The 27,756-nt window shown below is 39.9% G+C and overlaps 1 protein-coding gene and 1 long non-coding RNA gene across 9 annotated transcripts in view; one reads left to right on the forward strand and one right to left on the reverse strand.

Annotated features, from left to right (window-relative positions):
* The window catches only part of pclob (piccolo presynaptic cytomatrix protein b), a 129,302-nt gene that overhangs the window by 61,978 nt on the left and 39,568 nt on the right, over positions 1-27,756 (reverse strand). For 6 of the 8 annotated variants that reach the window (XM_022679579.2, XM_049483371.1, XM_049483370.1 and 3 more), the window contains exons 8-18: positions 26,011-26,766; positions 24,675-25,532; positions 23,231-23,989; positions 22,245-23,081; positions 21,208-22,113; positions 20,168-21,070; positions 19,178-20,038; positions 18,015-18,752; positions 16,573-17,301; positions 14,773-15,903; positions 12,911-13,978 (exon numbers count right to left, since the gene is read on the reverse strand). In XM_022679579.2, coding sequence (XP_022535300.2) covers positions 12,911-13,978; positions 14,773-15,903; positions 16,573-17,301; positions 18,015-18,752; positions 19,178-20,038; positions 20,168-21,070; positions 21,208-22,113; positions 22,245-23,081; positions 23,231-23,989; positions 24,675-25,532; positions 26,011-26,766 — 9,546 coding nt within the window. The remainder of the gene's footprint in view (positions 1-12,910; positions 13,979-14,772; positions 15,904-16,572; positions 17,302-18,014; positions 18,753-19,177; positions 20,039-20,167; positions 21,071-21,207; positions 22,114-22,244; positions 23,082-23,230; positions 23,990-24,674; positions 25,533-26,010; positions 26,767-27,756) is intronic. The other 2 variants (XM_049483372.1, XM_049483373.1) reach the window with 2 other exon arrangements.
* LOC125804545 (uncharacterized) overlaps positions 1-27,756 on the forward strand; it is a 57,985-nt gene that overhangs the window by 8,705 nt on the left and 21,524 nt on the right. The window lies entirely within an intron of this gene.

The raw sequence follows: 27,756 nt of genomic DNA on the forward strand, positions 1-27,756 counted from the left end.
AATGTCATTTAGACCATGCTTTGACAACTGCAATAACAACTGTGATCACTGCAGGTTAAAGATTAGGTGTTTTTCATGCAGCGAAGTCATTAAAAAACTCTGGGAAAATGTCTACAATTCAGTTTAGTCTGAAAGCTTCTTGTTTAGTCTATTTGACAAACAGATATGGTCTCACATCAGCTCAGATATGAGCTTCACATCTACCCTAAAGCTTTCACTGCTGATAAGTGCTGAAAAGCTTCTATACTCATTAATGTATGCTTAAATTATTCTTGTAGCACAACCACTGTGCACATCAGTCACCTACGTTTTCACTAGAATATTTGATGTCATAATAAAAGCATTAACAATTCATACACAATTACTCAAATAAATTAATAATTAATAAGTATATATAAGTGTATACAATAAGTGTACAGAAGTAAAATAAAATATATTTAAATATGCCCCATTTTATTTTTAAAAAGTACAGATTTTCCTTCTGTATCAAGCAGCCAAAAAGTCATTTAATTTATATTATGTGATACTGTGATGGCAATGCTAAAGTTATATATTGTGTAAAAATCTATACATATCACTGCCAATAAATAGTTGCAAAAGTAGTTGCACCCAGAGGGAAGTTTTGGATTTCTATTCTATTTATAATGAAGATGAATGTAACCAGGAACAATAAATTATTCTAATGTAGACTCTTTTTTTTTTATTATTTGTTTATATTTTTTTCCTGACCTGTTTCTGTCCTTTCCTCTGTGCTGCTGTAACATTGTACATTTCCCCATTGTGGGATTAAAAAAGGATTATCTTATCTTACTTATTTATTGCCCCATACAGAAGCAGAGTGCAATGCATGTGTAATGCAACATCTCACGTCACACATCTTAAGAAGGGAGTTGTAGAGGTTTCTAATAATGTCTTGCAATAATCCATCCCATGCAGCTTAAAAAAAAAAAAAAAAAACAACACACAGTGCCTGCAGATTGTGTATGAGAATTAGCCGCTTACACTGCTGGAGCAGCATTAGCATTAGGTGAGTATATCTGACTGTGGGCTGTGTTAAAACAAGCTACGTGGGATGAACCACTAGCTTATATCGCCCTGGCTTATCCGAACTCTTAAATTTCCTCTGTGTAGTGCTGTCGGGCAGCATTTACTAGCACTAACTGCTGCTAGTGCTAGCGGTTAGCCATTAATGCTATTGCTGCTGCACCCAGCCTTAGTGAAAATCTGGAAATGTAAGCTTACTGTAAATAAACTGAAGCCCGTTACTCACCCAAATAAAAAGCTTTCAGGAGAGAAATCTGTTTAGATCAACATTCAGGGCTCGTTTGAAAATGTTTTTTTTTTTTTTTTTTTAAGAATTACAGTTTTATTTACTTAGCTTAGCTTTACTTAATTTAGTTATCAACCCCCCACCCAGCAGTGAGACCTGCTGAATAAGAAGGAAAACATGGCAACACCCCTGTTCCTTACTAGTGTCGCATAATTTGCCTTATAATCTGGTGCGCCTTATGTATGACAGTAGACCAGAAAATAGACGTTTATTAATAGTGCACTTATAATCCGGTGTAGAGGTGTGCCATATCATATCGTACGCAATAATATCACCAACAATTTTGAATATCGTGAACGATATTATACCTTGAAATATCGTGCCATAACACTCACCCCTAATTATCACAGCAGGGTTCGACTTATTTGCTGTTTAGGCAAAAGTAAAATTCACACATTTTTCATTTACAATTAAATATCTACTAGAGACAGTATCACTTATTTTACTTTAATCATGGATATATGGAAATATTTGGAGTGTATTATTAGTATCATGACATCCTGGATCATTGACTTCTGTTAGAAATCTGCTAAAATTCTTGTATTTTTTATATCTCAGTTAGGGGTGTGCTGTAACATATCATATGAAATAATAAAATGTAAGTTTTGTTTTGTTGCAGTAGTGTATTTTTTTTGTCATATCGCCAAGAGTATCGTTATCGTGATCGTGATAATAGCATGAAATATTGTGATATTATTTTAGGGCCATATCGCCCAACCCTAATCCGGTGCGCTTTAAAGTGTAAAAAAATACAGTATATATCTTTCCAAAACTATATTATTCAACAAAACGTAAAGTAAACTAGTGTTCAACATTTACACAAGGGTTTTCTAAAGAGGCAGAGCATACACCCCGGAGCTCATTCACCGACTTAAAGGATAAAGCATGATCTTAACTCTGAGATCTCTGAGAACTCGCTGCACTCTTTGAACAGTTAAAGACACTACATTAGCCAGCATTACCTGCTCCCAGTGTCTGTCCATCAAACTCGCTCATTATTCATGAGCTAGCACACACTCCTCTCATTACAACTGCACAGTACACTGTCACGATCACGTTACTGCACTAAACACAAGCAAGAACACAAACACACAAACACCAGCCAACACACACACACGGATACAGTAGAACAGCGTGGCAGAAATGGACCAAGAGGCTACTGACAGCAGACACACAGGGCTCTGGAGTCTCTAAAAATAGACACGTTCACTCTGTGCATCACTGAGTCCCACTGAAGAGACCAATATCTCCCATCTCACACAAACAAAACACACACACACACACACACACACACACACACATTTGCTCCAATAAATGCTTTTCTGAGTGTCTGTGGTGCACATTAAATGTTTCAGTAATCAAACTGAAGTGAACTGATAATTAAATAATTGACTTGCATTACAATATATGGATATAACCTCTACATACCCATTATGTTTAATTAGCATAAAGAGACCATTAATATACCAGTATGTGGAATTTTAAGTTTTTTGTTTTATTTTATTAATATATGTTTTTATTTAGGATACTTACACATTTTTGTTCATTGCAATTACATTGAAACTAGCTTTTGTGATCTGAGCTAATATTGTATTGTACAGTCTTTATCTCTTATCACACAGTGTTTTCTATAAGACATTATGATATATAGTCACTGAAACTGCGAAGACAACTTATAACAGTGGTGCATATTGTTTTGCATGTTAAAAGATTGTAAAAGAAAAAATAAAGAAATAGGGAAAATAGAAATAAAAACACAGTACTTTGCACAAATTCTACTGGGTGTCAAAATACAAACCCATGCTTTGTTCTTCACACTATTTGTCTATGTAGGAGAGGATCATACGCACACTTATAGGATTCTGTAACACTGTAAAGCTTTCATTATTGTCATTTGTTATGGTGTTCCCCATTAAGCTATTATACAGTGACCGCTACTGCTCTGAGGCAAAAAACTGTATAAATTAATGTAATAACTGAAATAGTGAACATAATTTAATTGAGGCATTCATAAAGCATTCTAAACATAATAATAACACACTTTATAGCCGTGTTCATTATGTGTTAGGAATTGTGATCATAATGCATCTATCATCAGCTACCAAGAACCTCACCAAAGCTGCCTAAAGAATAAAATAATTACTTTTAATCATTCATAAATCTTATTTATTTATTTATATTTATATATATATATATATATAATATTATAATAGCTTATATTAATCTAATCTTATATTAATCATGTATTATTATGTCATGTCATTGTGCACTCCAAGCAAAGTGATGGATGTGCAACATGGAAATATATTAATAGTTACAGAAATGTTATGTATTTTTTTTTCTCTACTTTTTTTTTATTTTATTTATTTTTTTTATTATTTTTTATATTTTTCCCAATTTAGCAACCAAGTGTCCCCCATCACAGGTAATGCCACAAGCGCACACAAGGAGGTTGAAGACAAGCACATGCCTCCTTTGACACATGTGAAGTCATCCACCTCTTTTTGAGCTACTGCTGATGCAGCTTTGCCAAGTATCCAGCGCACTTGAAGGAAAGTGCAGCGACTCGGTTCTGATACATCAGCCCACAGCTGATTGACATCACCCTTTGGAGTGATGTAGAGAAAGAGAACCAACTACCCACCCAGAGAAAGCAAGGCCAATTGTGCTCTCTCAGGACTCCGGCAAGCTACATGACCGGGATTCGAACCAGCTTATAGTGACCGGGATTCGTTTCTTAGTCATAGCGGCAGTGCTTTAGACTGCTGAACCACCTGGCACCCCAGAAATGTTTTAGTTTAATCCAGATGTGTTAAATATTACAAGCACAGCTGATAATGCATTATAATCACAATTCATAATGCCTAATAAACATGGCTATAATGTGTTATATACTTTTACAAATGTTTATAATGCCTTATGAGAGTCTAATAAACATGCAAATAAACATGTAGACTAATACACATGGGATTTTTTACCAAGTGTTATCTTAAAATATAATAATATTTTAACCTTATTGCCCTGAATGCACTACACTGAAATCAGATCAGACAAAAAACACAGATCTGACCGTTTTGATTTGACTGAAATGTCAAAAAAGCATTGTATGATGTAATAATCTAATGTAGTAATCTAAAAGAGTAGGATGTTTAGATGGTGCAGGGCTGCTATGAAAAAGTATTTGAATCATAAATGTTATATGTAATGCTAATCAATAACCATGTACATGTACAGTCTTCAAATTGGCGTGTCCTGATTATCACTCTTGCTTAGGCTTAGGACTTAATGTACTGTATAAAGTAGTTTTGAAATATAATGTCAATTGCATTATATTCCATTGCATCACACTGCCAGCTAGACCCTTTATTTATAATAGATAAACCTCTATGCTGCAGTGAAAATAAGGGGGAATACCTTCCAGCTAGACCCTTTATTTATAATAAATATAACTTCATGTTAGAGTACAATAATAAGAAAGTCTTCTAGCTAGTCCCTTTATTTATAATATATAAACTTCAATGTTACAGTAAACATAATATATATTCCTTCCAGTCAGACTCTTTATTTATAAAACATAAAGCTCTATGTTACAGTAAAATAATAGGAATCCCTGCCAGCTAGTCTTGTTATTTATAATAAATGTACCTCTCAGTAACAGTAAAAATATAGTAGAATAATATGTTGATGCTGTTCACTACAAATCTAAAAATATGACACTATATGTATTTACTATATTTCAGAATGTATATTCTTGGTAATTAAAGGCTAAATATTTTAAGGCACTGGTTGATTTAAAAGAAGAATCCAAATATACACACAGTCCCCTCGAGACTGACGACAGATCCCTCCAAGCTCACAGCGAGATGCTAGCCGGGGTAGATTAAATCAGCTGCTATTTTTGGCTAGCGGTGTGCCGGATAATGTGAACACAGCACATCACATTTGTATCTCAGCAGCAAACACTGGCCTTTGAAGTGACGCCTCCAGCTACGGTGGCAGTGATATGTGGAAGCACGTCGCCACTTAATGGTTCACTGCTTTCCCATCAACATCACAAGTGCAGTGTGTGTTTACTGGGTGAAAACGAGGGATGAAAGAAATGCAAACCCCCCACGATAGGCCACACGTGCCTTCCTCATTAGATTCTACTAAGATTCTACTATTTTTATGTCTGCTTAAAAGACTCAATGACGAATTGGACAATGCTGCCAGTGCTGGTTTAACACAAACTCTGCGTTTTCTTTCACAGAACATTCAGCTCACAGAGATACTTTGGTCAGCTGGATAAAGATGAAAGGGGAAAGTGCTCTAGATATAGCCTGCTTTTCTCCTCAGGGAGGCCCAAGTTGGCTGTGGATGGAAGAAGAACCAAAATCAATAGAAGCTCAAGCTCTCTGAAAGTGTGTCTGTGAGAAGAGTTTTTAAGTAATGTTATATGCTATATCTGAAGAGAAAGTGACCCTAATGACATTACTTGGCTTGATCTGTTTTATATGACTTATTTATCTATTATATGTAATTAATAATATTATAACCTGTTTTGACAGTTTAAGACAATCATTGACAATAAGGATGCAATGATACAGTTTAATAGTAGCGCTGCTAGATGATTTCAAATAATTATTGAACTTGAAGTACTGTTTTTGATCTGATGTAGAAGGACTCTGTGGCAGTGATTTTCATATTTTGCACTTATATATAGAGAAAGAGTATTTTTGCATTGCATTCAATCTAACAAAACTCAGTTTGACTTGGGCTGCTTTCTATTCTTTAAAAAAATAGCTAAATTAAATGTGTGTTTTATATTGGTTTAAAGGCAAGGTTTATTATTATATCTATTTTCTTTTTTTTCAGTAGTCCTGTGTTCCTCATTTGATTAATTTGTAGCCCCGCCCCCTCGTTACCTTTTCCAGGTGTTCTCTGTTTCCGTTTCCGCCTTGTGTGTGTATTCATAGCCTTTCCTTTCCTGTTTCCTTTTTCGGCTCTTTTACGTTTTTATGTATGTTTGCTTTATGGTTCCTTAATTCTTAGTCTGTGTGTGTTCATTGCTTCTATGTTTTGTTTATCTCATTTTATTTCAGTTTTGTTATTGGTTTTCTGTTTTGTGACAAATTACTTGCATTTGTGTTTGTTCTCCGCGTCCTTTCCCTGCACACACACCTGACACCCATGTGGCTTTACTCCTCCTTACAACCGTACAATATTTTTGTGTACAATATTGCACATTTATTTACAGTAAGCTTAGATTTCCAGATTTCCATTAATGCTGGGTGCAGCAGCATTAGCAACTAACAGCTAGTGCTAGCTGCGGTCAGCAGTGCCAGCCTGGATTAGCAGCAGGCTACAGGCCGATAACTCACCTCTGAACGGCAAAAGAGCTAGAACTTAGCATGCTTAGCAGCTAGTGCTAACATTGCTCCAGCCTCTGTGCTGGAGAACTAAATGGAAACTCTTTTATGATGCTGCAATTAGTGGAGTGGCTTTACTCCTCCTTATAATCTTACAATATTTTAGTGCAATATTACCCACCCCTAGCTCACAGCATTTTGAATAAAGTATGACCTCAAAATACAGATTTTAATATAATTTAAGCTTGAGGTTAATTATATCCAAATAACAACCAGATGTATACATTTACATTTTTTTAGTTGTTGGTATTTAGCTGACAACTCTTTAGCTGGTATTTAGAGCAACTTACAACATTACCCATATTACAACATTACTGGTACTACAGAGAAGGGAAAGTGTAGTATTAGGAGTCTTGCTTAAGGACTCTTATAGATGTAGCCCAGCATAGTCATCCGGGTAGGGAATTGAACCACAGTGTCCCACATGGTGTGTAAGCATACTGGTGTTAGCATAGCAGTATTGTTAACCGTTGCACAGCAACCATCCATATCAAAATAAACATATCAAAACCTCTGTTAACAATAAAAAAAAAATAACACAAGACATTACATTGGCATTTTAATTATTTGTTACATAGTCACATCACCCAATGCTGGGTTTATTCCCTGTTCCAGCTCTGGCAGATGTCTTGAGTTCCTTTTTGTTCCCCAGACATTCGCTTTTGCCTTCAGTGAGAAGTGAGAAGCATGCTTGACTGAACTCTGGTCAAATGACTTACTTGGCTATTAGAGAATAGCCCGCTTCACTTCTCAGCCCATGGTCTGAGTGGCTTTTGCAGTATGCCTTAGGTACCTGTTTATTTTCACTGTGAAGTGCCATCCAATGGGCTTTGAAGTATTTTTTTTGCATTCACTGATGCATTCACTGAGTGGATAATTTTAATGTAAGCAGAAGATACATTCTTCTACACTTTAGATATATGATATACAGTGCATGCCCTCCCTATAAAACATGTGGTGTGCTCACTGCTCATGCCTGCATGAGATGCTTCTATTTGCAATAACATTAAAGGTTACCAGAGACAATAAATGATACAAACAACTCTTATATTTACTGATCTAAAGAAACAGAAGTAGTGTTTAACGCATGTGTAACACAACTTGCTAAATGTCCTGGCATTGTAGAGGTTGTAGAGGTTCCTAATGGTGACCTGTAATAATCCATTTAATGCCGCATGAATATTCTCATGCTCTTCCTACAGATTTTGCAGTAGAGTAGAAGTGTAGTAGCATCCCATACATGTTTAATTGAGAATAGGTCTGACGATGCAGCCGGTTACAGCATAGTATTTGTTGAATAGTGCTTTCAATGCAAGCTCTTGAGATAGGCACACCGGATTATAAAGCACACTATTAATGAACGTCAATTTTCTGGTCTGTTTTCCATTACGTGCACTTGATTTATAAAGTGCATTATGCGCTTATAGCAAGGAACAGGGGTGTTGGAATGTTTTCCTTCTGATTCAGCAGGTGTTGTCACTGGGTGGTTGGGGAGTTAATAATGTAAGTAAAGTTAAACTAAGTATATTTGGGTGAGTAAAGTGCTTCAGCTTAGTTACCGTAAGCTTATAATTAAGGCTTGGTGCAGCAGCATTAGCATTAGTGGCTAACAGCTAATGTTAGCCACAGTTAGTGCTAGTAAATGCTGCCCCACAGCACTACACTGAGAAACCCTGAGTGTATCGGTAAACCAGGGTGAAATCAGCAAGCGGTCAGTTCCATGTAGCTTGTTTTAACACAGTAAACGTGCAGGCTGTAATCCGATATACTCCTCTATGAATGATGAAAGAAGTGCCATCCAATGGGCTTTGAAGTATTTTTTTTTGCATTCACTGATGCATTCACTGAGTGGATAATTTTAATGTAAGCAGAAGATACATTCTTCTACACTTTAGATATATGATATACAGTGCAACATTAATTTCCACTGCTATGCGGACGATACCCAAATTTACATCAATACCAGTTCAATCAATAATCCACCCACTGCACATATAGAAAGCTGTCTAACTGAGATCAAAAGCTGGATGAAGCAAAACTTCCTCATGCTAAATGACAATAAGACTGAACTCATACTGATTGGCACTAAGTCGGTCCTTAACCACACTCCCCCTCTCTCCCTCAAAATTGGTGACATACAGCTCTCACCATCTGCACTGGTTCGAAATTTGGGTGTCGTCCTCGACTCCACTCTTTCATTCACAGCACATGTAAGCACTGTCGTAAAAACAGCCTTCTTCCATCTGCGTAACATAGCTAAGATTAGACGGTCCCTCTCTCAATCAGCTGCTGAGCTCCTCATTCACGCATTCATCTCCAGCAGGGTAGACTACTGCAACGCCCTATTGGCTGGCATTACCTCTTCTTCTGTCCACAAACTCCAAATGATTCAAAACTCTGCTGCTCGGTTGCTCACCTACACTCGCACTCACGATCACATCACACCTGTTCTTCAAGATCTTCACTGGCTTCCTGTTAAACACCGGATTCACTTTAAGATTCTCCTACTTACCTATAAAGCCTTAAATAACCTGGCACCTCCCTATCTCTCTGACCTTCTTCATCCCTACAAACCTTCCCGCTCTCTCAGATCCTCTACTGCTGGGCTTCTAAATGTCCCGTCATCCAATCGTCGTAGTTTCGGTGATCGGGCTTTCTCCAGGATCGCTCCCCGACTATGGAATTCTCTTCCAACTGCAGTTAAGCTATCTCCCACTCTTCCCATATTTAAATCAAATCTTAAAACTCATCTATTCTCTCTTGCTTATGGTCTCTCTTCTGCTTAACATTATGTTTGATCTCACATACTATAGTACTGCTGAGTTGGAGCTCCACTGTAAATGTTGTACCTGTATTGTCTGTGTATTGTATATCTGTATCTTTGTACCAATAATTGTAAGCGTCTTTGGGTTTTAGAAAAGCGCTATATAAAAATAAAGTATTATTATTATTATTATTAAAGAGCACTTAGCATGGTTAACGGCTAATGCTAATACTAAACTGAAACTCCTGTATAAAGTTGTACTTTAGCAGAATGGCTTTACTCCTCTTTACAACCTGGCTGGAAGAATTCCTGCATAAGGTGCACCAGATTATAAATTGCACTGATGATTTTTGGGAAACTTTTTTAAGTGCGCTTTATAGTGCAAAAAAAAAAAACGGTATGTGGATGAGCATTGTATTGATGGAATTGCACAACAGTACAAATAATTTATTTGAATTCACATTCATTCACATTCGTTCACATTCACGGTCGTCTCCACTAAGGCAAAGCCGGACTCATAAATGAAGATGATTCGTTACCATTCTTGTTCATGTTTGACTCTTATTTTGGGCTTATATACTTATATAAGTTTCATTCCTGTCCATTGATTTCCTATGGGAGCAAATATTTTATTTTTGAAGATGAGTGTGAGTGTGAACCTGCATTTATGTACTGTATATGATTTCTCTGTACCTACAACAATGACAATTCAGACCTGTGGACTAAACAACGCTAGTTAAACACGGCAGAGTCGACAGTTTCCCAGAACATCTGTGTTTGTGTATGTTTGCTGTTCGCGTGATTGACAGAATAGGGTGGATGAGGCTGTGGCTGTCGAAGAACATGCTGTGGTGCAAGCTACAAGCAGATGGGGCAGGGGCTTTGCTCCAATAGTTCACACTCATACACACAAACACACGAGAGAGAGAGAAAGCAAGAGATGCCTGATTACTCAACCTCACTTCCGCTTACTGGCATCTCATACAGCCACCCCCCCATCCCAGCCACTGCAGATCCTATCACATTAATGCCATTGCACAACTCTCAATCACTTTAATAGAGTCTCTCTCTCTCTCTCTCTCTCTCTCTCTCTCTCTCTCTTTTTTTCTCTCTATCTGCCGTGCTGCAGCTGTGGCCATCTTTGTACAGCCTGTTACGTAATGGCACATTCCGTCCAAATGTTGAGACCTGTCCACCTTAGTCAGCACTCAGCACGTTCAGCATTAGTAAACTGCTTTCCCACAAACACCACTCACACATATTACACACACTAAGTTTATCCAGACTCTGCTCTGTGTGGTTCAACAAATCAAAATAATCAAAGACATCTTAATTATAATGTTTATCCGAAGAGCTTAAATCCAGACATAACAGAAGAACTGATCCAGACGACCGAAATCACCCCAGAAAAAAGTGTCATCAACTTTCTGTCTGGCTTGAGAGCTTCCCAATTACTTTCACTACTTTATAGGGCTTTTGTTGACAGCCTTATAACCCTGTCTGCTATTGGCTGCACTTAAAAGAATGCCAATCACTCAGCCATCCCTGCTGACCACTAATGCTTTTATTGGCCCCATGCCTTCAGCATGGTATGGCGAGAACCTGACCATCTGGAGTATAAGTGAACATAATGGTTATAAAGTTATGAGCCACAAAAAAGAGAGAAAAACACAATGGTCCAGATGTTCTATTTGGAGGAGAAAAAAACCTTTGGCATATTACTTATTATGACGTGCTCCAAAGATAAAGCTTCCTACCTCAGAAAAAAATGTAAAACTGCTTTTACACCAGCATTAAGGGATGCATCACTTGACGCTACCAGATGAAGCAGGACAATCCAAAGGTAATTTCTTCAAGAAAGTACCTTCTTGGAAGTTGATAATGCCAAAAAGAAGCTAAAGAATAGTGGTGCTATGTATGAAACACATCTTATCTGCACACAAGTTCTTCATTCTAAAGTCTAGAATATGAAATTGTATGCCATTTTACTATTAGCACTGCCAAGATTATAATCAGGTCTTGCTGCATTTGGACTATATCTGATTGAACTCCACTTGATTAAAGTTGCTACCATGCTCAGAAGACAAAAACAGCTGCTGGCAAAACATTATTTAAAGAGTTTAAAACCAGTATTCTGCTTGCATTTTGCAAAATGATTTTACTATCACGCTTTAGAAACTTTCAAATTCTTTAGACAAATCTCATATTTAGATAGTTTCAACACTCCATGGGGTTTCTGCATGAGGTAAGAGTGTCAACACTGCATTCGAAATCATTTGCACCAATGAAACTAGTTTCAACACAACTCTTAAAACTTACACTCATCTAACAGTAGATGTAACATCAAAAGAAATACATCTCAGGTTGTGTCTGAACAGGGTTCTCCACAATATGCTCCAGTTTTTTTTATCAGTTTTGAGAGATCAAAATAGGAATTTCTTCATACATTTGATTAATCTATATTCAGACCACTGTTTTCATTGATCAGAGATATATAAAAAATATCAGAACATCTTGTTGCAGATTTAGTTTTTACAAGCTCATGAAGCCCGTTTGGTTCTGAAATACAAACAGCTTGACAGCAAACTGAATAAGATAAAACTGCACAACAGCAGTTTCACCCTGATTATATAATATTTTCAAGCTTACTGCTTGTTTCAATTCCCTGAAATTTGTAAATGCTTCATATAAACTGAGAGGAACAAACTAGAAAGTAGATGGATGTTATTAGCATACATCAAACAGTGAATTGCAATGCTGCTTCAGAAACCTCCTTACTAGCATTAAAAAATTACCATTAAATTGTGCAGAGACCCAGTTCGAACTTGACCACAAACAAAAAATAACAGTAAATTAAAAAAACATATGTTGCCAAAATATGATGAATACTGCATACATATCTTAAACTAAATAAATATGTAGTATGGAAAGGGGAAAACAAGCTATTTTACCACTTTACTAGTTAAGATGATGAAATTACTACTTTCTGTTTATGTTTGGAAATGTTCCTGATTGAATGTTATCACAAGTGATGGTGTTTTGATCTACCAGCATTTAATGCAGTACTAGTACCTTAATGTAAACTTAAGGTAGTATGTTCAACATGTGGTTTAGGATAAACTAGTATAGACACTCTAACCTATGATCAAACTGGTGCAACTGACTTCTGTTTAGTAATTTGGTGAACTTAGTCTGGCTTGTATTTGAGGCATCACAACAGTGTTTCCACCCTTTACAGAGGTCCCTCACCTGTGCAGAGCAATGACCATAAATCAACCTGAAATCTCCTATTCCATATCTATAATCCCTATAATCCAATAATAATTATTCTGCAAATGTCTAATTAAAAAAAAAAAATCAGCAATATCAACAGGCATATCAACAGTAAATAGTAGGCATGCCACTTACCTCTGCAAGGTGTGGCATGGGATTAAATCCACAGAGGTTGCAGACCACCTCCTTGCACTGTGTACAAGTATTGTAGTTGGGAGGATCCTTCGAGCCCACATTTAGTTCTGCTTTACAGAGTGGGCAGCTAGACGGGGCTGCTTTGGATGCTGAAGGTGCTGTCACTTTCTCAGGCTCTGCCCCAGCTTCTTTCTTTGCAGTAACAGGCAATGCCTTGACTTGAGGTTGTTCTACCTTTTTCTCATCCGGCTTCTTTTCATCTATCTTTTTGGATTCAGGAGCTTTGGGCTCTGCAGGAGTCATCTTTAGAGAGACCTGAGAGGCTGCAGACCCTTTGCGAGAGGTAGGTGGTGTAGACGTCTTTGCAGACGACTGGGATACCATTGAACCTTTGCGAGAGGTCGGTGGAGATGAAGCAGGCTCATCCTGAACAGCTGATGAAATCAGATTAGATGCAGAGCTGAGGAAGGAGGACCCGAATCCCAAAACTTTACCAGACACATTAGCAGCAGACTGTGGTGACGGTGACCGCGATCTGGCCGTTTCAGTCAATCCACCAAACCCAAAGAGTTTTCCGGTCATAGAATCAGAAGTCTTAGCAGGAGTAGGTTGAGATTTACCAAATCCAAACCCAAAGAAGCCAGATTCTTGCTTCGGAGCTTCAGGTTGTGGAGGTGGAGCAGACTTGATTGGTGAGGCAGTACCTTTGGTCATTTCTGGCTGAGGTTTTGCAGGCTTCTCCTGTGGTGCAGACTTGGGCTGGGGGAGATCTTTACTTGGTGGGGTCGCCTTCGGCTGATTTACATCTGTGCTTGGTTTTTGCGGGGTGCCTGGAGTTGGGATGTCTTTCCCTGATGGTGGTGGGACTGGGACATTTTCTTCTTTGGAAGGTGCAGTTGACAGATCACTTGGTTTGGGTTCAGCTGGTGCTTGCACCAAAGGTGGAGCTTGTTTGTCCTTTTCGGAAGGTTTCTGTGGAGATTTTGATGCGGGTGGTGGTTCTGTTGGTGGTTCTGCTGCTCTGACTGTTCGCTGCACCTGGCAATTCAGGCAAAGCCATTCCTTGACCTGCAATAATGAAATAATTGTAGAACTTTTAAGACACTGCATGCTTTCATCCCTTATCATGATTACAATGGTTTGAACATTGCTTACAAAGAGCTTGTTTTGCCTCTGTATAGAAGTGTTGCAAATAGGACTCTCTAGAGAAAGTCTAAACACAAACCTATTTTCAGTGTGCTTAATGCCAGATGTGAGCTAAATATAGTATATTGAGTATTGAGAAGACCGTGGAAGCAGTGGAACAGTGGTTCTCTGAAATTGTTGTTGTTGCTACATTCAGTACATTAGGGATGAGTTGTGGAGTTGTGGATGAAGAAGTAGGCTTGTCAGCATCCAACATGCTGACCTTACTAATCGTCTTGTTACAGAATACCATCAAATCCTCCCATCAATGCTGCAAAATCTAGTTGATAGCCTTCCTTACTCATAAAAGCAGGATAAATAATATTTTTGTCCATATAGTGTATGTTTTTTGCCACTGGAAAAATGTGTGCTCAAACTGAACTGATGAGTAGGTGTTAAAACTGTTTAAAACCCTTAAAGCTCTTCTATCTATTTTCTCTTACGATACAAGTGCACTTGACAAATCCAGTCAATAGACCAAAGTGCCCTTGAAGTGCATAAGTATAAATACCAAAAAAACCCCTCAAAATTCAAAAGATATATTCGTTGTACATGTACCTCTTAAAAAAACACAGAACGATTTGTATTCAGTTGAATTTACCAGCAGTTTTATAAAGTTCAAAATGTCAAGTATCTCTGTGTTGCACATACAAACACAGTACACAGTAGTTTCTCACCTTTGTCTGATGAGGCATGGGGTCGAATCCACACTGGCTGCACACATTATTCTTGCACTCAGTACATATGTTAAAATTAGGTGGGTTCCCAGACCCCATATTTAGCTCCACCTTGCAAATAGGACAGCTACTCTGTGTTGGTTTAGGAGTTGGCTGCGAAGGAGCAGATGGTTTAGCAGAATCTTGGGTCTCATCTACCTTCACGTCTGGTTTTTGATCTGGTTCCTTTGCATCAATTGTCTGCACTCCAGCAGGTGGTGATTTTACAGAGACCTGCGAAGCTGCAGAGTCCTTACGAGAAGCCGGTGGTGTTTTGCCTGAGGTTTGGGAAACTTCCGATCCTTTACGAGAAGCAGGTGGCGTGGGAGATTTGATAGAAGACTGGGAAACTGCCGAACCCTTTCGGGAACTTGGTGGTGGTGTTGTAGGAGGCTCGTCCTGCACAGCCGAGGAGATCAAATTAGATGCTGAGCTGAAGATGGAGGATCCAAACCCAAGAACCTTCCCAGAAACAGCAGAGACAGACTGGGCTGATGGTTTCTCTGTCAAACCACCAAGGCCAAAGAGCTTCCCAGTGGTGCCTGTCTCAGATGGCTTGGATGGTGCAGGCTGAGGTTTAGTATTGCTAAACCCAAACCCAAGGAAACCTGACTCCTGCTTCGGGGTTTCTGATTCTGGTAGTGACGGTTTGGCTTCGGATTTATCAGGCTCTTTCAGAACTTTGTCAATTTCTGTGCCAGTTTCAAGCTCAGTTGTAGGTTTCTGAGGACCTGCAGGCTTTTGATCCTCCACTGCAGACACTGGTGCGGAAACCTTCTCTTTAGCAGCAGGAGGCAGAATTTCCTTGGGTGCTTCTTCTTTGGGTGCAGCCTCTTTTGCTTTAGTTGTAATTGAAATATCCTCCTTTTGGACAAGGGGTAGAACTGGGGCTTTACTTTCATCTACAGTAGCTGCACTCGGCTGAACCTGAGGAGGCTCCTTTTTACTGGGTTCATCTGCATCCTTTACACTACTTGGAGGCGGTATTGAGGTGGAGACAGTATCTGGTTTTGCCTGTGGCTTTGTAACTGAAGGTTCCATTCCCTTTAATGCTCTCTGTGTTTGACAGTTTAGGCAAAGCCATTCACAAACCTGCAACAACATAACAATAATACATGACAAAATGAAGTTGATATAAAAAAAAGGTATTCACCATATATGAAAACCTGTGGCAAAAAACTAAAACCAAACAAAATGAAACATTTGGCTAAATTCCAAATACATAGCATGGTCTTAACAGGCTTTTATTAATTTTGGCACTATTTTCAGCACTTAAACATGAAAAATGAAAAAAAAAACATGTATTTTGCTTTTTAAGGAAAACCAATTATAAAACTATACTTTTATTTTAACTATTTATTAAATGTAAACAGTTTTAATCTCTTAGAAGATATATCAAAAAAGGATGTATGCAGTGCAGTGATAAATTTATATCAGCAGTGCAATTGTAGTCATAAATGTACCTCAGTAAAGCTATTCTAATCATAAATTTACCTCAGCAGTGCAATAGTAGTAATTAATTTACCCTAATAGAGCTACTCTTATCATACATTTACAACATACCTGTTTTACAGTCCTAAATCTACCACATTAATGTTACTCAAATCATATGTAAAAGGCAGTGAGTCAGTCTGGTAAACAAAAAAATGCTAATACAACTCCTGTATTTTGCCATTTTAAGCTGAATAATTTTAGTCGCTAACCCCCACCTAAAACATTATAAATTAATACAGTAAAAAGGCAAAAATACAAGAATCTTACCTCAGTCTGATGTGGTACTGGGTTAAATCCACAGAGGTTACACACCATGTTTTTGCACTCTGTGCATGTGTTGTAGTTGGGGTCTTCCTTTGAGCCCACATTAAGCTCCTGCTTACACAGTGGACAGGTTACATGCTGTGCCTTAGAAGGCGCCGACACTTTTGTAGCTTCACCCGCTGCCTTTTCATCTGCTTTCTTTGTAGCTAAAGGCTTTGTCTCTTCTGAAGTTTTAGTTTTGGTACCTTTCAGGACTTTGTCAGGCTCTACAGACTGTTTTCGAGAAGCAGGGGGAGTTGGTGCCCCCTTCACCGATGCTGTAGAACCCTTACGGGGACTGGGAGGCACAGGAGAGGGCTCGTCTTGAACAGCCGAAGAGATCAGATTAGATGCCGAGCTGAACAAAGATGAGCCAAAACCTAGAACCTTCCCAGACACAGCAGAAGTAGCAGGCTGAGGAGATGATGGCCGAGATCGAGGGCCCCCGAAACCAAAACCAAAGAAGCTTGACTCTTCCTTTGTCTCCTTTGCAGATTTTGGTGGTGGAGCAGATTCAATGGTTTTCTTGGTGTCTATTGGAGCAGGTTTGACTGCTGGTTTCCCAGCAGCAGATACCTCTTTCTTTACTGGTGATGCTGGTTGAGGCACTGTGGTAGGCTGCTGCTGAGCCTGCACTGGTGGAACACCTGGTGCTCGCTTCACCTGGCAGCTCAAACATAGCCATTCCTTTACCTGTAGGACCATAAAAAAAGTAATTAATTAAATAAGATATTGGAAAACAATTCTGCAAAATACACTGACATACACATTTAAGTCGCAATATTATGACACATCCTTCTGTCCATCTTATCAGCTTTACTGACCATATATAAGCACTTTGTAGATATATAATTACAGCCATTTTCCATTGATTTCTCTGGATACATTCTTAGCTTCCTTTCACCCTGTTTTTCGGTGGTCAGGACCTTTCAGACCACCATAGATCTGATAATATTTGGTTGGTGGATCATTCTTAGTGCTGTATCTATGAGTGGATCAGACACAGCAGTGCTGCTGGAGTTGAACACTGTGTCCATTTACTGTCCACTTTATTAGACACTCCTAGCAAATTGTAGATGTAAAGGCAGAGACAGAAGCTCATCTGTTTCTGCACAGTTTGTGTGGCCGTCCTCTAGTTCACACGATGATTATAGGCTGTATATTTCTGGTTGGTGGACTTTTTTCAGTTGAACAGTGACACTGAGATGTTTAAAAATTCATGCCAGCACAACACAAAACACTGATATACTACCACCCAAATAGTACCTGCTCCATGTGGCCCTGACCACTAAAGATAAAAGTATGGATATCAGTGAGTGTGTTCACATGGTAGTAACATGAATGTGGTGATAATATTGTGGTTTCACTGTGTACTATAAGGACTGTGAGGATGTTTAATAACTTACTTCCGTTTGTTGCGGCATGGGGCTAAATCCACACAGATTACACACAGTGCTCTTGCACTCAGTGCAGGTGCTATAGTTGGGAGGATCCTTCTTGAGGTCAGCCTTACAGAGTGGACAAGCTTTAGGAGGCTGTGCGAGAGGCTTATCTTTTGTCACAGGAGAAGGTGACACCTTCGGCTGGTCTGATTGAGTTTCTTTCTTTTCCTCTTTCGTTTGTGCTACAGATGCCCTGCGAGGTGGTGTTGGAGGGATTCTTTCAGATACTGTAGAACCTTTCCGAGAGGTTGGTGGTGTGGTGGATGGTTCATCCTGAACAGCTGAGGAGATCAGATTAGATGCAGAGCTAAGAAAAGAGGAGCCAAAACCGAGAACCTTTCCAGAAACAGCAGAAGCAGCGGTCTGAGGAGATGGCGACCGGGATCGAGCACCACCAAATCCAAAGAAACTTGACTCCACTTTTGATGGCTCAACCTTTTGGGGTTGAACAGGTTGTTGTGTCGAGGGAACAGCAGTGGATTTCTGGGACTCTTCTGGTTTCGCAGTCATAGCTGCTTTCTGATCTTTTACTGTAGATTCCACTGGAGCAGTTGGTTGCTTCTGTGGAACATTTGTAACTGGAGCCTCCTTCTTCTGTGGTGATGCTGGTGGAGGAGCTTTGTTAGCTTGTGTTTGAGGCTGTGCAGGTGGTGCTCCTAGGGCTCTCTTCATCTGGCAGTTCAAACACAGCCATGTCTTTACCTGTGAAGCCATAAAAGATATATGAAAATAATACCCATCCATAATCAAATGGCATAGTTCTAAACTACAAAAGAGGTGGCTAAGCAGAGAAACACTATATGGACAAAAAGTATTGGGACAATTAAACATCACACATATACATGACCGTTTATTGCATCCTATTCAAAATATATAGACATTAGTATGGAGTTGGTCCCCCTTTTTGCAGCTCCAACAGCAGTTTTATTAAATGACTTGATGCAAAGGTTGCATTCTATTAAAGATGACACTCAAATACACTCAAACTCTTTATAATCACCATTTGTTTCACAAATGTTTGTGAATTAAATACTTAAATTTAATGACAAGATGTGAGGTATGCCCCAATCCTTCTGTCCATAAAGTGTTCTTACAACAATAGACAACAACAATAAAAGGTATTTTACCTCTGTTTGCTCAGGCACTGAGCTGAATCCACAAAGGTTGCACACAGTATTCTTGCATTCAGTGCAGGTGTTATAGTTAGGTGGATCCTTCTTAAGCTCAACCTTGCAAAGTGGACAAGCTCCAAGAGGTTCTTTGAGAGGTTCACCCTTTTTCTCAACAGAAGATGGTGTTTTTACCACCTGCTCTTCTGGAACTTTCTTTTCCTCTTGTTTCTGTGCTACAGATCCCTTCCGTGAAGCAGGTGGTGTTGGAACATTCTTTGCAGAACTCTGAGATTCTGTAGAACCCTTCCGAGAGGTTGGTGGTGTGGTGGATTGTTCATCCTGAACAGCTGATGAGATCAAATTAGATGCAGAGCTAAGAAAAGAGGAGCCAAAACCGAGAACTTTTCCAGAAACAGCAGAAGCAGCAGTCTGAGGAGATGGTGATCTTGATCGAGCACCACCAAATCCAAACCCAAAGAGTCCTGATTCCTCCTTTTGTGGTTCAGCCTTTGGCGGTGGTCCAGGTTTGGCAGGGGAAGGTCCAGCTTTTGCTCTCTGCTGCTCAACTGGCTTTTGTTGTGATGGTGGAGTTGCAATAGCAGTGGTCTGCTCTGGTGCTTTTTGAGTTCCTGGAGCAGGAAGAGGAGTAGAAGGAACAGGTTTATCCTCTGGTTTTGCAGCAACAGATGGTTTCTGATCTTTCACTGTAGTCTCTACTGAAACACTGGGCTTCTTCTCTGGAAGGCCTGGAGTTGGAGCCTCTTTCTTCTGTGGTGATGCTGGTGGAGGAACTTTGTTAGCCTGGGTTTGAGGCTGCACAGGAGGAGGTTCTTGGGCTCTCTTCATCTGGCAGTTCAAGCATAGCCACTCCTTCACCTGTAGAGCCGTGAAACAGATTACTAGTGAAAACCTGTTTGCATTGGTTTTAAAACTGAACAGTGCTTTATAGAGCAAAGCTATATCAAATATTATATTTATATCAAATTATATCAAATATTCCCTTACCTCAGAATCTTGTGGAACAGGGCTGAATCCACAAAGGTTACACACAGTGCTCTTGCAATCAGTGCAGGTGTTATAGTTAGGTGGGTCCTTCTTAAGCTGAACCTTGCAAAGTGGACAAGGCCCAAAAGGTTCTTTTAGAGGTTTATCCTTTTTCTCAAGAGGAACTGGTGCTTTTACCACCTGCTCTTCTGGAACTTTCTTTTCCTCTTGTTTCTGTGCGACAGAACCCTTTCGTGAAGCAGGTGGTGTTGGAACATTCTTTGCAGAACTCTGTGATACTGTAGAACCCTTCCGAGAGGTTGGTGGTGTGGTGGATTTTTCATCTTGAACAGCTGATGAGATCAAATTAGATGCAGAGCTAAGAAAAGAGGAGCCAAAACCAAGAACCTTTCCAGAAACAGCAGAAGCAGCAGTCTGAGGAGATGGTGAGCGAGATCGAGCACCACCAAATCCAAACCCAAAGAGACCTGGCTCTTCCTTTTGTGGTTCAGCCTTTGGCGGTTCTCCAGACCTGGCAGGGGATGGACCAGTTTTTGCCACCTGCTGTTGATCTGACCTTTGTTCTGGTAATTGAGTTGCACTGGCTTGTTTTGGGATAGACGGTTCTGGTGCTTTTTGACCATCAGGAGCAGGCAGCTGTGTAGAGGGAATAGCAGAGGATTTCTGGGAATCCACTACTGGAACAGGCTTGTCCTCTAGTTTTGCAGCCATGGGTGGTTTTTGATCTTTCTCTGTAGTCTCTGCTGGAGCACTTGGCTGTTTCTGTGGAACATCTGAGGTCGTAGACTCTTTCTTTTGTGGTGATGCTGGTGGAGGAACTTTGGTAGCCTGTGTTTGAGGCTGTGCAGGAGGAGGTTCCTGAGCTCTCTTGACCTGGCAGTTCAAACACAGCCACTCCTTTACCTGTAAAGCCATTAAAGAAGATTAGTGTTGGAAATGTGCTGTATGTATTGATTTGAATGATATATAGTGTGTCACCAAAATATAAATTATGACATAATTACAGGAATTACAATATTTTTTATTACATTTTGTCTTACCATAGTATCTTGTAGAACAGGGCTGAATCCACAAAGGTTGCACACAGTGTTCTTGCATTCAGTGCAGGTGTTATAGTTAGGTGGATCCTTCTTAAGCTCAACCTTGCAAAGTGGACAATCTCCAAGAGGTTCTTTGAGCGGTTCACCCTTTTTCTCAAGAGAAACTGGGGCCCTTGCCACCTGCTCTTCTGGAACTTTCTTTTCCTCTTGTTTCTGTGCTACAGATCCCTTTCGTGAAGCAGGTGGTGTTGGAACATTCTTTGCAGAACTTTGAGATACTGTAGAACCCTTCCGAGAGGTTGGTGGTGTGGTGGATTTTTCATCTTGAACAGCTGATGTGATCAAATTAGATGCAGAGCTAAGAAAAGAGGAGCCAAACCCTAGAACTTTTCCAGAAACAGCAGAAGCAGCAGTCTGAGGAGATGGTGATCTCGATCGAGCACCACCAAATCCAAACCCAAAGAGTCCTGATTCCTCCTTTGGTGGTGGTTCAGCCTTTGGCGGTGGTCCAGACTTGGCAGGGGATGAGCCAGGTTTTGCTGTCTGCTGTTGAGCTAGCTTTTGTTCTGAAGGTAGAGTTGCACTGGCATCTTTTTGGATGGATGGTTCTGGTGCCTTTTGGCCTTCTTGAGCAGATGGCTGTGTTAATGGAACAGCTGTGGATTTCTGGGACTCAGCTACTGGAAGAGGCTTTTCCTCTGGTTTTGCAGCCACAGATGGTTTCTGATCTTTCACTGCAGCCTCTACTGTAGCTGTTGGCTTCTTTTCTGGAAGGCCTGGAGTTGAAGCCTCCTTCTTCTGTGGTGACGCAGATGGAGGAACTTTGTTAGCCTGTGTTTGAGGCTGTGCAGGAGGTGGTCCTTGGGCTCTCATCATCTGGCAGTTCAAACACAGCCACTCCTTTACCTGTACAGTCATGGAAGAAATTAAGGGTCAGAACCTTTGACATTGTATTGACTGTATTGCTTCTTGTATTATACAGGGAAGTCTATACAAAATTGCAGGAATAACATATTTTGTGTTACACATTCTCTTACCTCAGTATCTTGTGGAACAGGGCTGAATCCACAAAGGTTACACACAGTGTTCTTGCATTCAGTGCAGGTGTTATAGTTAGGTGGATCCTTCTTAAGCTCAACCTTGCAAAGTGGACAATTTCCAAGAGGTTCTTTGAGAGGTTCACCCTTTTTCTCAACAGAAACTGGTGCTTTTACCGCCTGCTCTTCTGGAAGTTTCTTTTCCTCTTGTTTTTGTGCTACAGATACCTTTCGTGAAGCAGGTGGTGTTGGAACATTCTTTGCAGAACTCTGAGATACTGAAGAACCCTTCCGAGAGGTTGGTGGTGTGGTGGATGGTTCATCCTGAACAGCTGAGGAGATCAAATTAGATGCAGAGCTAAGAAAAGAGGAGCCAAAACCGAGAACCTTTCCAGAAACAGCAGAAGCAGCAGTCTGAGGAGATGGCGACCTCGATCTGGCACCACCAAATCCAAAACCGAAGAGTCCTGATTCCTCCTTTGGTCCAGACTTGGCAGGGGATAGGACAGCTTTTGCTATCTGCGGTTGAGTTGGCTTTTGTTCTGGTGCTTTCTGACCTTCTCGAGCAGGTTGTTGTGTAGTGGGAACAGTAGTGGATTTCTGGGACTCCACAACAGGATGAGGCTTGTCCTCTGGTTTTGCAGCCACAGATGGTTTCTCATCTTTCACTGTAGTTTCTACCTGAGCACTTGGCTTCTTCTCTGGAAAACCAGGAGTTGGAGTCTCCTTCTGTGGTGATGCTGGTGGAGGAAATTTCTTAGCCTGTGTTTGAAGCTGTGCAGGAGAAGGTTCTTGGGCCCTTTTCATCTGGCAGTTCAAACACAGCCACTCCTTCACCTGTAGAGTCATAAAGCAGGTTAAAACTGGTGAAAATAATAATTTATGAGCTGTTTAAGCAATAAAATGTATATGATTCCATGTGTTAAATTTAAGGTCTTTTCTGAAAGAAAAAAATAATAAACCATAAAAGGAACATTGAGAATTACCTCAGTTTGTGGAACAGGGCTGAATCCACATAGGTTACACACAGTGTTCTTGCATTCAGAGCAGGTGTTATAGTTAGGAGGATCCTTCTTAATGTCAGCCTTACAGAGTGGACAAGCTTTGGGAATATCTAATGGAGGGGCATCCTTTTTAACAAGTGAAACTGGGGCCTTCGCCACCTGCTCTTTTGATTTATCTTCTAAAACTTTCTTTTCCTCTTGTTTCTGTGCTACAGATCCCTTTTGAGAGGAAGGTGGAGTTGGAGCAGTCTTTACAGAACTCTGCGATATTGTAGAGCCCTTGCGGGAGGTTGGTGGTGTCGTGGAGGGCTCATCCTGAACAGCTGAGGTGATCAGATTAGATGCAGAACTAAACAAGGATGAGCCGAAGCCTAGAACCTTCCCAGAAACAGCAGTGGCAGCAGCAGGCTGAGGAGATGGTGATCGAGATCTAGCACCACCAAAACCAAAACCAAAGAAACCAGACTGCTCTTCTTTAGGCTCAGGTTTTTGTGGAGGAGCAGACTGAGTAAGAGAAGGTTTCTGTGCTGCTGGAGTTGTAGGTTTCTGGGGCTCTGTTGAACCTGGCTTGTCTTTTGCTTTATCAGGTGCAGAAGGTTTCTCATCTTTCTGTGGATCTGGAGCTGGAACATCCTTCTTTGGTACTGGTGGTGGTGCTTTGCTTTCCTCAGGTTTAGGCTGTGCAGGGTGGGGTACTGGTGCTTGCTTCATTTGGCAATTCAAACACAACCATTCCTTCACCTGTTGGAGTAAGCAATGGTGGCATGTCATCAAAAGGTAAATGAGAATAATAGGTCATTATCTGAAGCATATAATAATCATATAATAACTTCAGCATTACAGTGGTTTTGACAATTTATGATATTTATAAGACTTCAGACAACATTTTTTCTTCATATTTATATTTTCATTTTCTATCATGGTGTTTAGCAAAAGAATTGCATTTGGTGAAAATGTGGTTGGCACAGATTTGCAATTATTTAAAATATTTCTAAAATGATTTTAAATCACCATAATATTTTCCATGAAAGGGTAAATTGCTTAAACTTTACCTCAGTAAAATAGGGAGAAAATATGAGAAATATCTGGTGAAATAAATATTATTAAATGCTAAAGATGAGGCAAGTGTCTTAAGACCCTTAAAAATACAGTAAAAAAGTATAAAGGATGTCACTAATAGTAAATGCTACTGATTGTGATCAAGATGACACCCACATAAAAAAACTGTAATTTAAAGTGAATTTGAACATTCAATTATATTTGTAATAGTGTATTTTTTCAGTTTAATCTAAAGAAATGTATTCTCACACAGTATTTATACACAATTTAAACAACTATGCCGCGGACAAAAGAGTTATGTTATTATGATACTGACCCAAATACAATGCAATAATAACAATAATAATCTAGTTTAATATTCTCTTACATCTGTCTGATGAGGCATGGGGTTGAATCCACACAAGTTACACACAGTGGCTTTGCAGGAAGTGCAAGTGCTAAAGTTCGGAGGTTCATCTTTGAATTTTTCCTTGCAAAGTGGACAATTTCTGGGGACTTTTGATGAGTTTTCATCCTCTTTCGCTGGAGCAGATGGTGCTTTGGCAGACTGAGCATTTGGTGCTTTATCTGCAGATTTCTTTTCTTCCTTTTTGAGAAGAGCAGGTGTTTTTGTCTCCTCAGAGGAGGTGGGTTTTGGAGCGGTTTGTAAATCTGATCCCTGTGAAGAAGCTGGTGGCACTGGAGCATTCTTTGCAGATGTCTGGGATGCAGCAGAGCCCTTACGGGATGCTGGTGGTGTTGTACAGGGCTCATCCTGAGCTGCTGAAGAAATCAGATTAGATGCAGAGCTAATGATTGATGACCCAAAACCTAGAACCTTTCCAGAAACAGCAGAGGCTGAATCTGATGTAGTTCTTGTACCACCAAACCCCAAACCAAAAAAGCCTGGCTCCTCTTTCGGAGGAGGGTTTGCAGTAGAAGGCTTTGGTGCAGATTGAGGGGAAGTGGGTTTCTGGGACTCATCTGGTTTCCCAGCAACAGAAAGTGCCTGATCTTGCTGTGTGGAATCTGAATTTGTTTTCTTCTCTGAAGCAACTGGTTGCACAGTTGCAGCTGGTTTCTGATCTTGCTTTGTAGCATCTACTGGGTGACTTGGTTTCTTTTGGGGAATATCTGAAGTCTTCTGCGAGGATACTGGTGGAGCTACTTTGTTAGCTTGGGTTTGTGAAGGTGGAGGTTCTGATGCTCGCTGAACCTGGCAGTTCAAACAAAGCCACTCCTTTACCTGTAGAGCCAACATGGGAATAGAGTGGTTATGATGGGGAAAAGAGGCTGGGCTACATATTTAGTACAGTTGCCAATTTCTTAGTTTTGTACACATTGGGGCAGTATCTTGGCAGGAATTAGACCTAGTCTCAGAATACACAGCATTTTAAAAAGAAGTTTTCCATTGAAATAAAATGTAGCCTACAGCCAAGCTTGGAACTGTATTATCCACAATGATGTTGCTTTTCCAAAAAATGGCAGTTGGGGAGTTAGGGAGTAGTGGTCTTGTCTTTTAAGCAATGGTTCAAAGTCTTGTAGAACAGCGTCCTTGAATAGTAGAGATAGTTACACCACCCAAAGCAAGATATCCTTTCTTAGATTTAAATTAAAATAATGAATAAGAAGGTTTATTATATATATGGTATGTGGTATATATGATTAGTCTGTTAGTTCCAAGACATTTTTACTTCAAAACAGATAAAAAAGTATTGTCTTACCCCAGTTTGCTCCGGTGTTGGATTAAATCCACAGAAATTGCACACAACACTCTTGCAAGAAGTGCACGTGCTAACATTTGAAACATGTTTGATTTTCTCTTTGCACAGTGGACAGGCATTTGGGAGGTCTGATGCATCTTTTTTCTCTTGAGCGGAGGGTCCTTTGGTGGCCTGTTCCACTGCTTTTTTCTCCCCAGGTTTTGTTTCCTTTAACAGCTCTTTAGAGACTGAGGGAGTCTTCTCAGAGGTTTGCGAAACTGAAGATGCTTTGCGAGAAGCTGGTGGTGTTGGACTTTTAACCGAAGCTTGAGAAACTGAGGAACCTTTACGAGACGTCGGAGGGGTTTTGGAAGGCTCATCCTGGACAGCTGTAGAAATAAGATTAGATGCTGAACTGAGGAAGGACGACCCAAAGCCGAGAACCTTCCCAGAAACAGCAGAGGCAGCAGACTGTGGGGATGGGGAGCGAGATCGAGCAGCACCGAAACCAAAACCAAAAAGGCCTGACTCCTCTTTCGAGGGTTCGGTTTGTGGAGGAGTAGGTTTTGCAGGTCCGTCACCTTTTGATCTCTGCTCTGGAGGAGCGGCTTTCGATTCCTGATTTTGAGAAGGTTTTTGCAAGGGACCTTGAGCTTGAACCTCCTTTTGTGGTGGTGATGGTTGCGATGGTGGTGCTTTGACCGGTTGAGGCGGAGCTGGATTAGGTGGTCCTGATGCTCGCTTCACCTGGCAGTTCAGACAGAGCCACACCTTGACCTGTAATAACAGTGAAATTTGTTTCTGAAGAAGTTCACAATAATTACTGTACAAAAGCATGGATACTGTGATTCCATTCCTTTTTATACAAACATTTTATACAAAAATTCAGCTATTTCTGTTTAGAGAGGCCACCAGGTGCTTGAGCAGACTCTTGTCATTTCATGATTTGACAACTAGTATCTATCTAGTATCTACTAGTATCTAATCTGGTATTGATACTAGATTTGGAGAGAATGACTATGTCGCTCTGGATAAGTGTATTTGCTTCATGCCATAAATGTAAAATGTTGGCAAAAAAGGTCTTCTAATTGCAACCAGAGTCTGCACAGTAGATACTACCAATTTTTTTTTTTGCTAGGCTAACACCTTTTTCCGGAATATTTGTCTCGGACTACCTTTATTGAGTTTACACTGCACCGTAATTTAGCCTGAATACACTTTTCCATCAAATTTAAGTGCCAGAACTCTGCTCTGTTTGCTACTAAGACAAACTAAAGATACTTGGGCTCAGTTTAACTCCTGGGCCACTGTGAGAGAGTCAGCTTAGATAGACAGATGGATGGATAGATAGACGGATGGACGGATAGTTGGATCCCGAAAGGAATTAAGGAAAGCATGCACTGATGGCTTCACTGATGTCATCAGTATAATTCCACCACATCATACTGCAGGCAGCCAAACAAGACATATGGTGGCCTCACATTTAAAATGTGTTGTGCTGTCCATAGTCATTTTTTATAGTCATTTATTCATATAACATAATAATAATAATAGTGATAGTCACTAATAACAGTGATACCTTTAGCAAATGGCGTCTAGCTTTTGGACACTTCTACAGTTTTATAAGCTTTTAATTCTGCTAAACTAATTTTATTTTTTAATGATATTTAATACATTAAAGCCACTAAAATTAATTTTGTTGGATTCTGCCCGTGTATATATATATATATATATATATATATATATATATATATATATATATATATA

Source organism: Astyanax mexicanus, chromosome 9, assembly GCF_023375975.1.
Source record: "Astyanax mexicanus isolate ESR-SI-001 chromosome 9, AstMex3_surface, whole genome shotgun sequence".
Lineage (NCBI taxonomy): Eukaryota > Metazoa > Chordata > Actinopteri > Characiformes > Acestrorhamphidae > Astyanax > Astyanax mexicanus.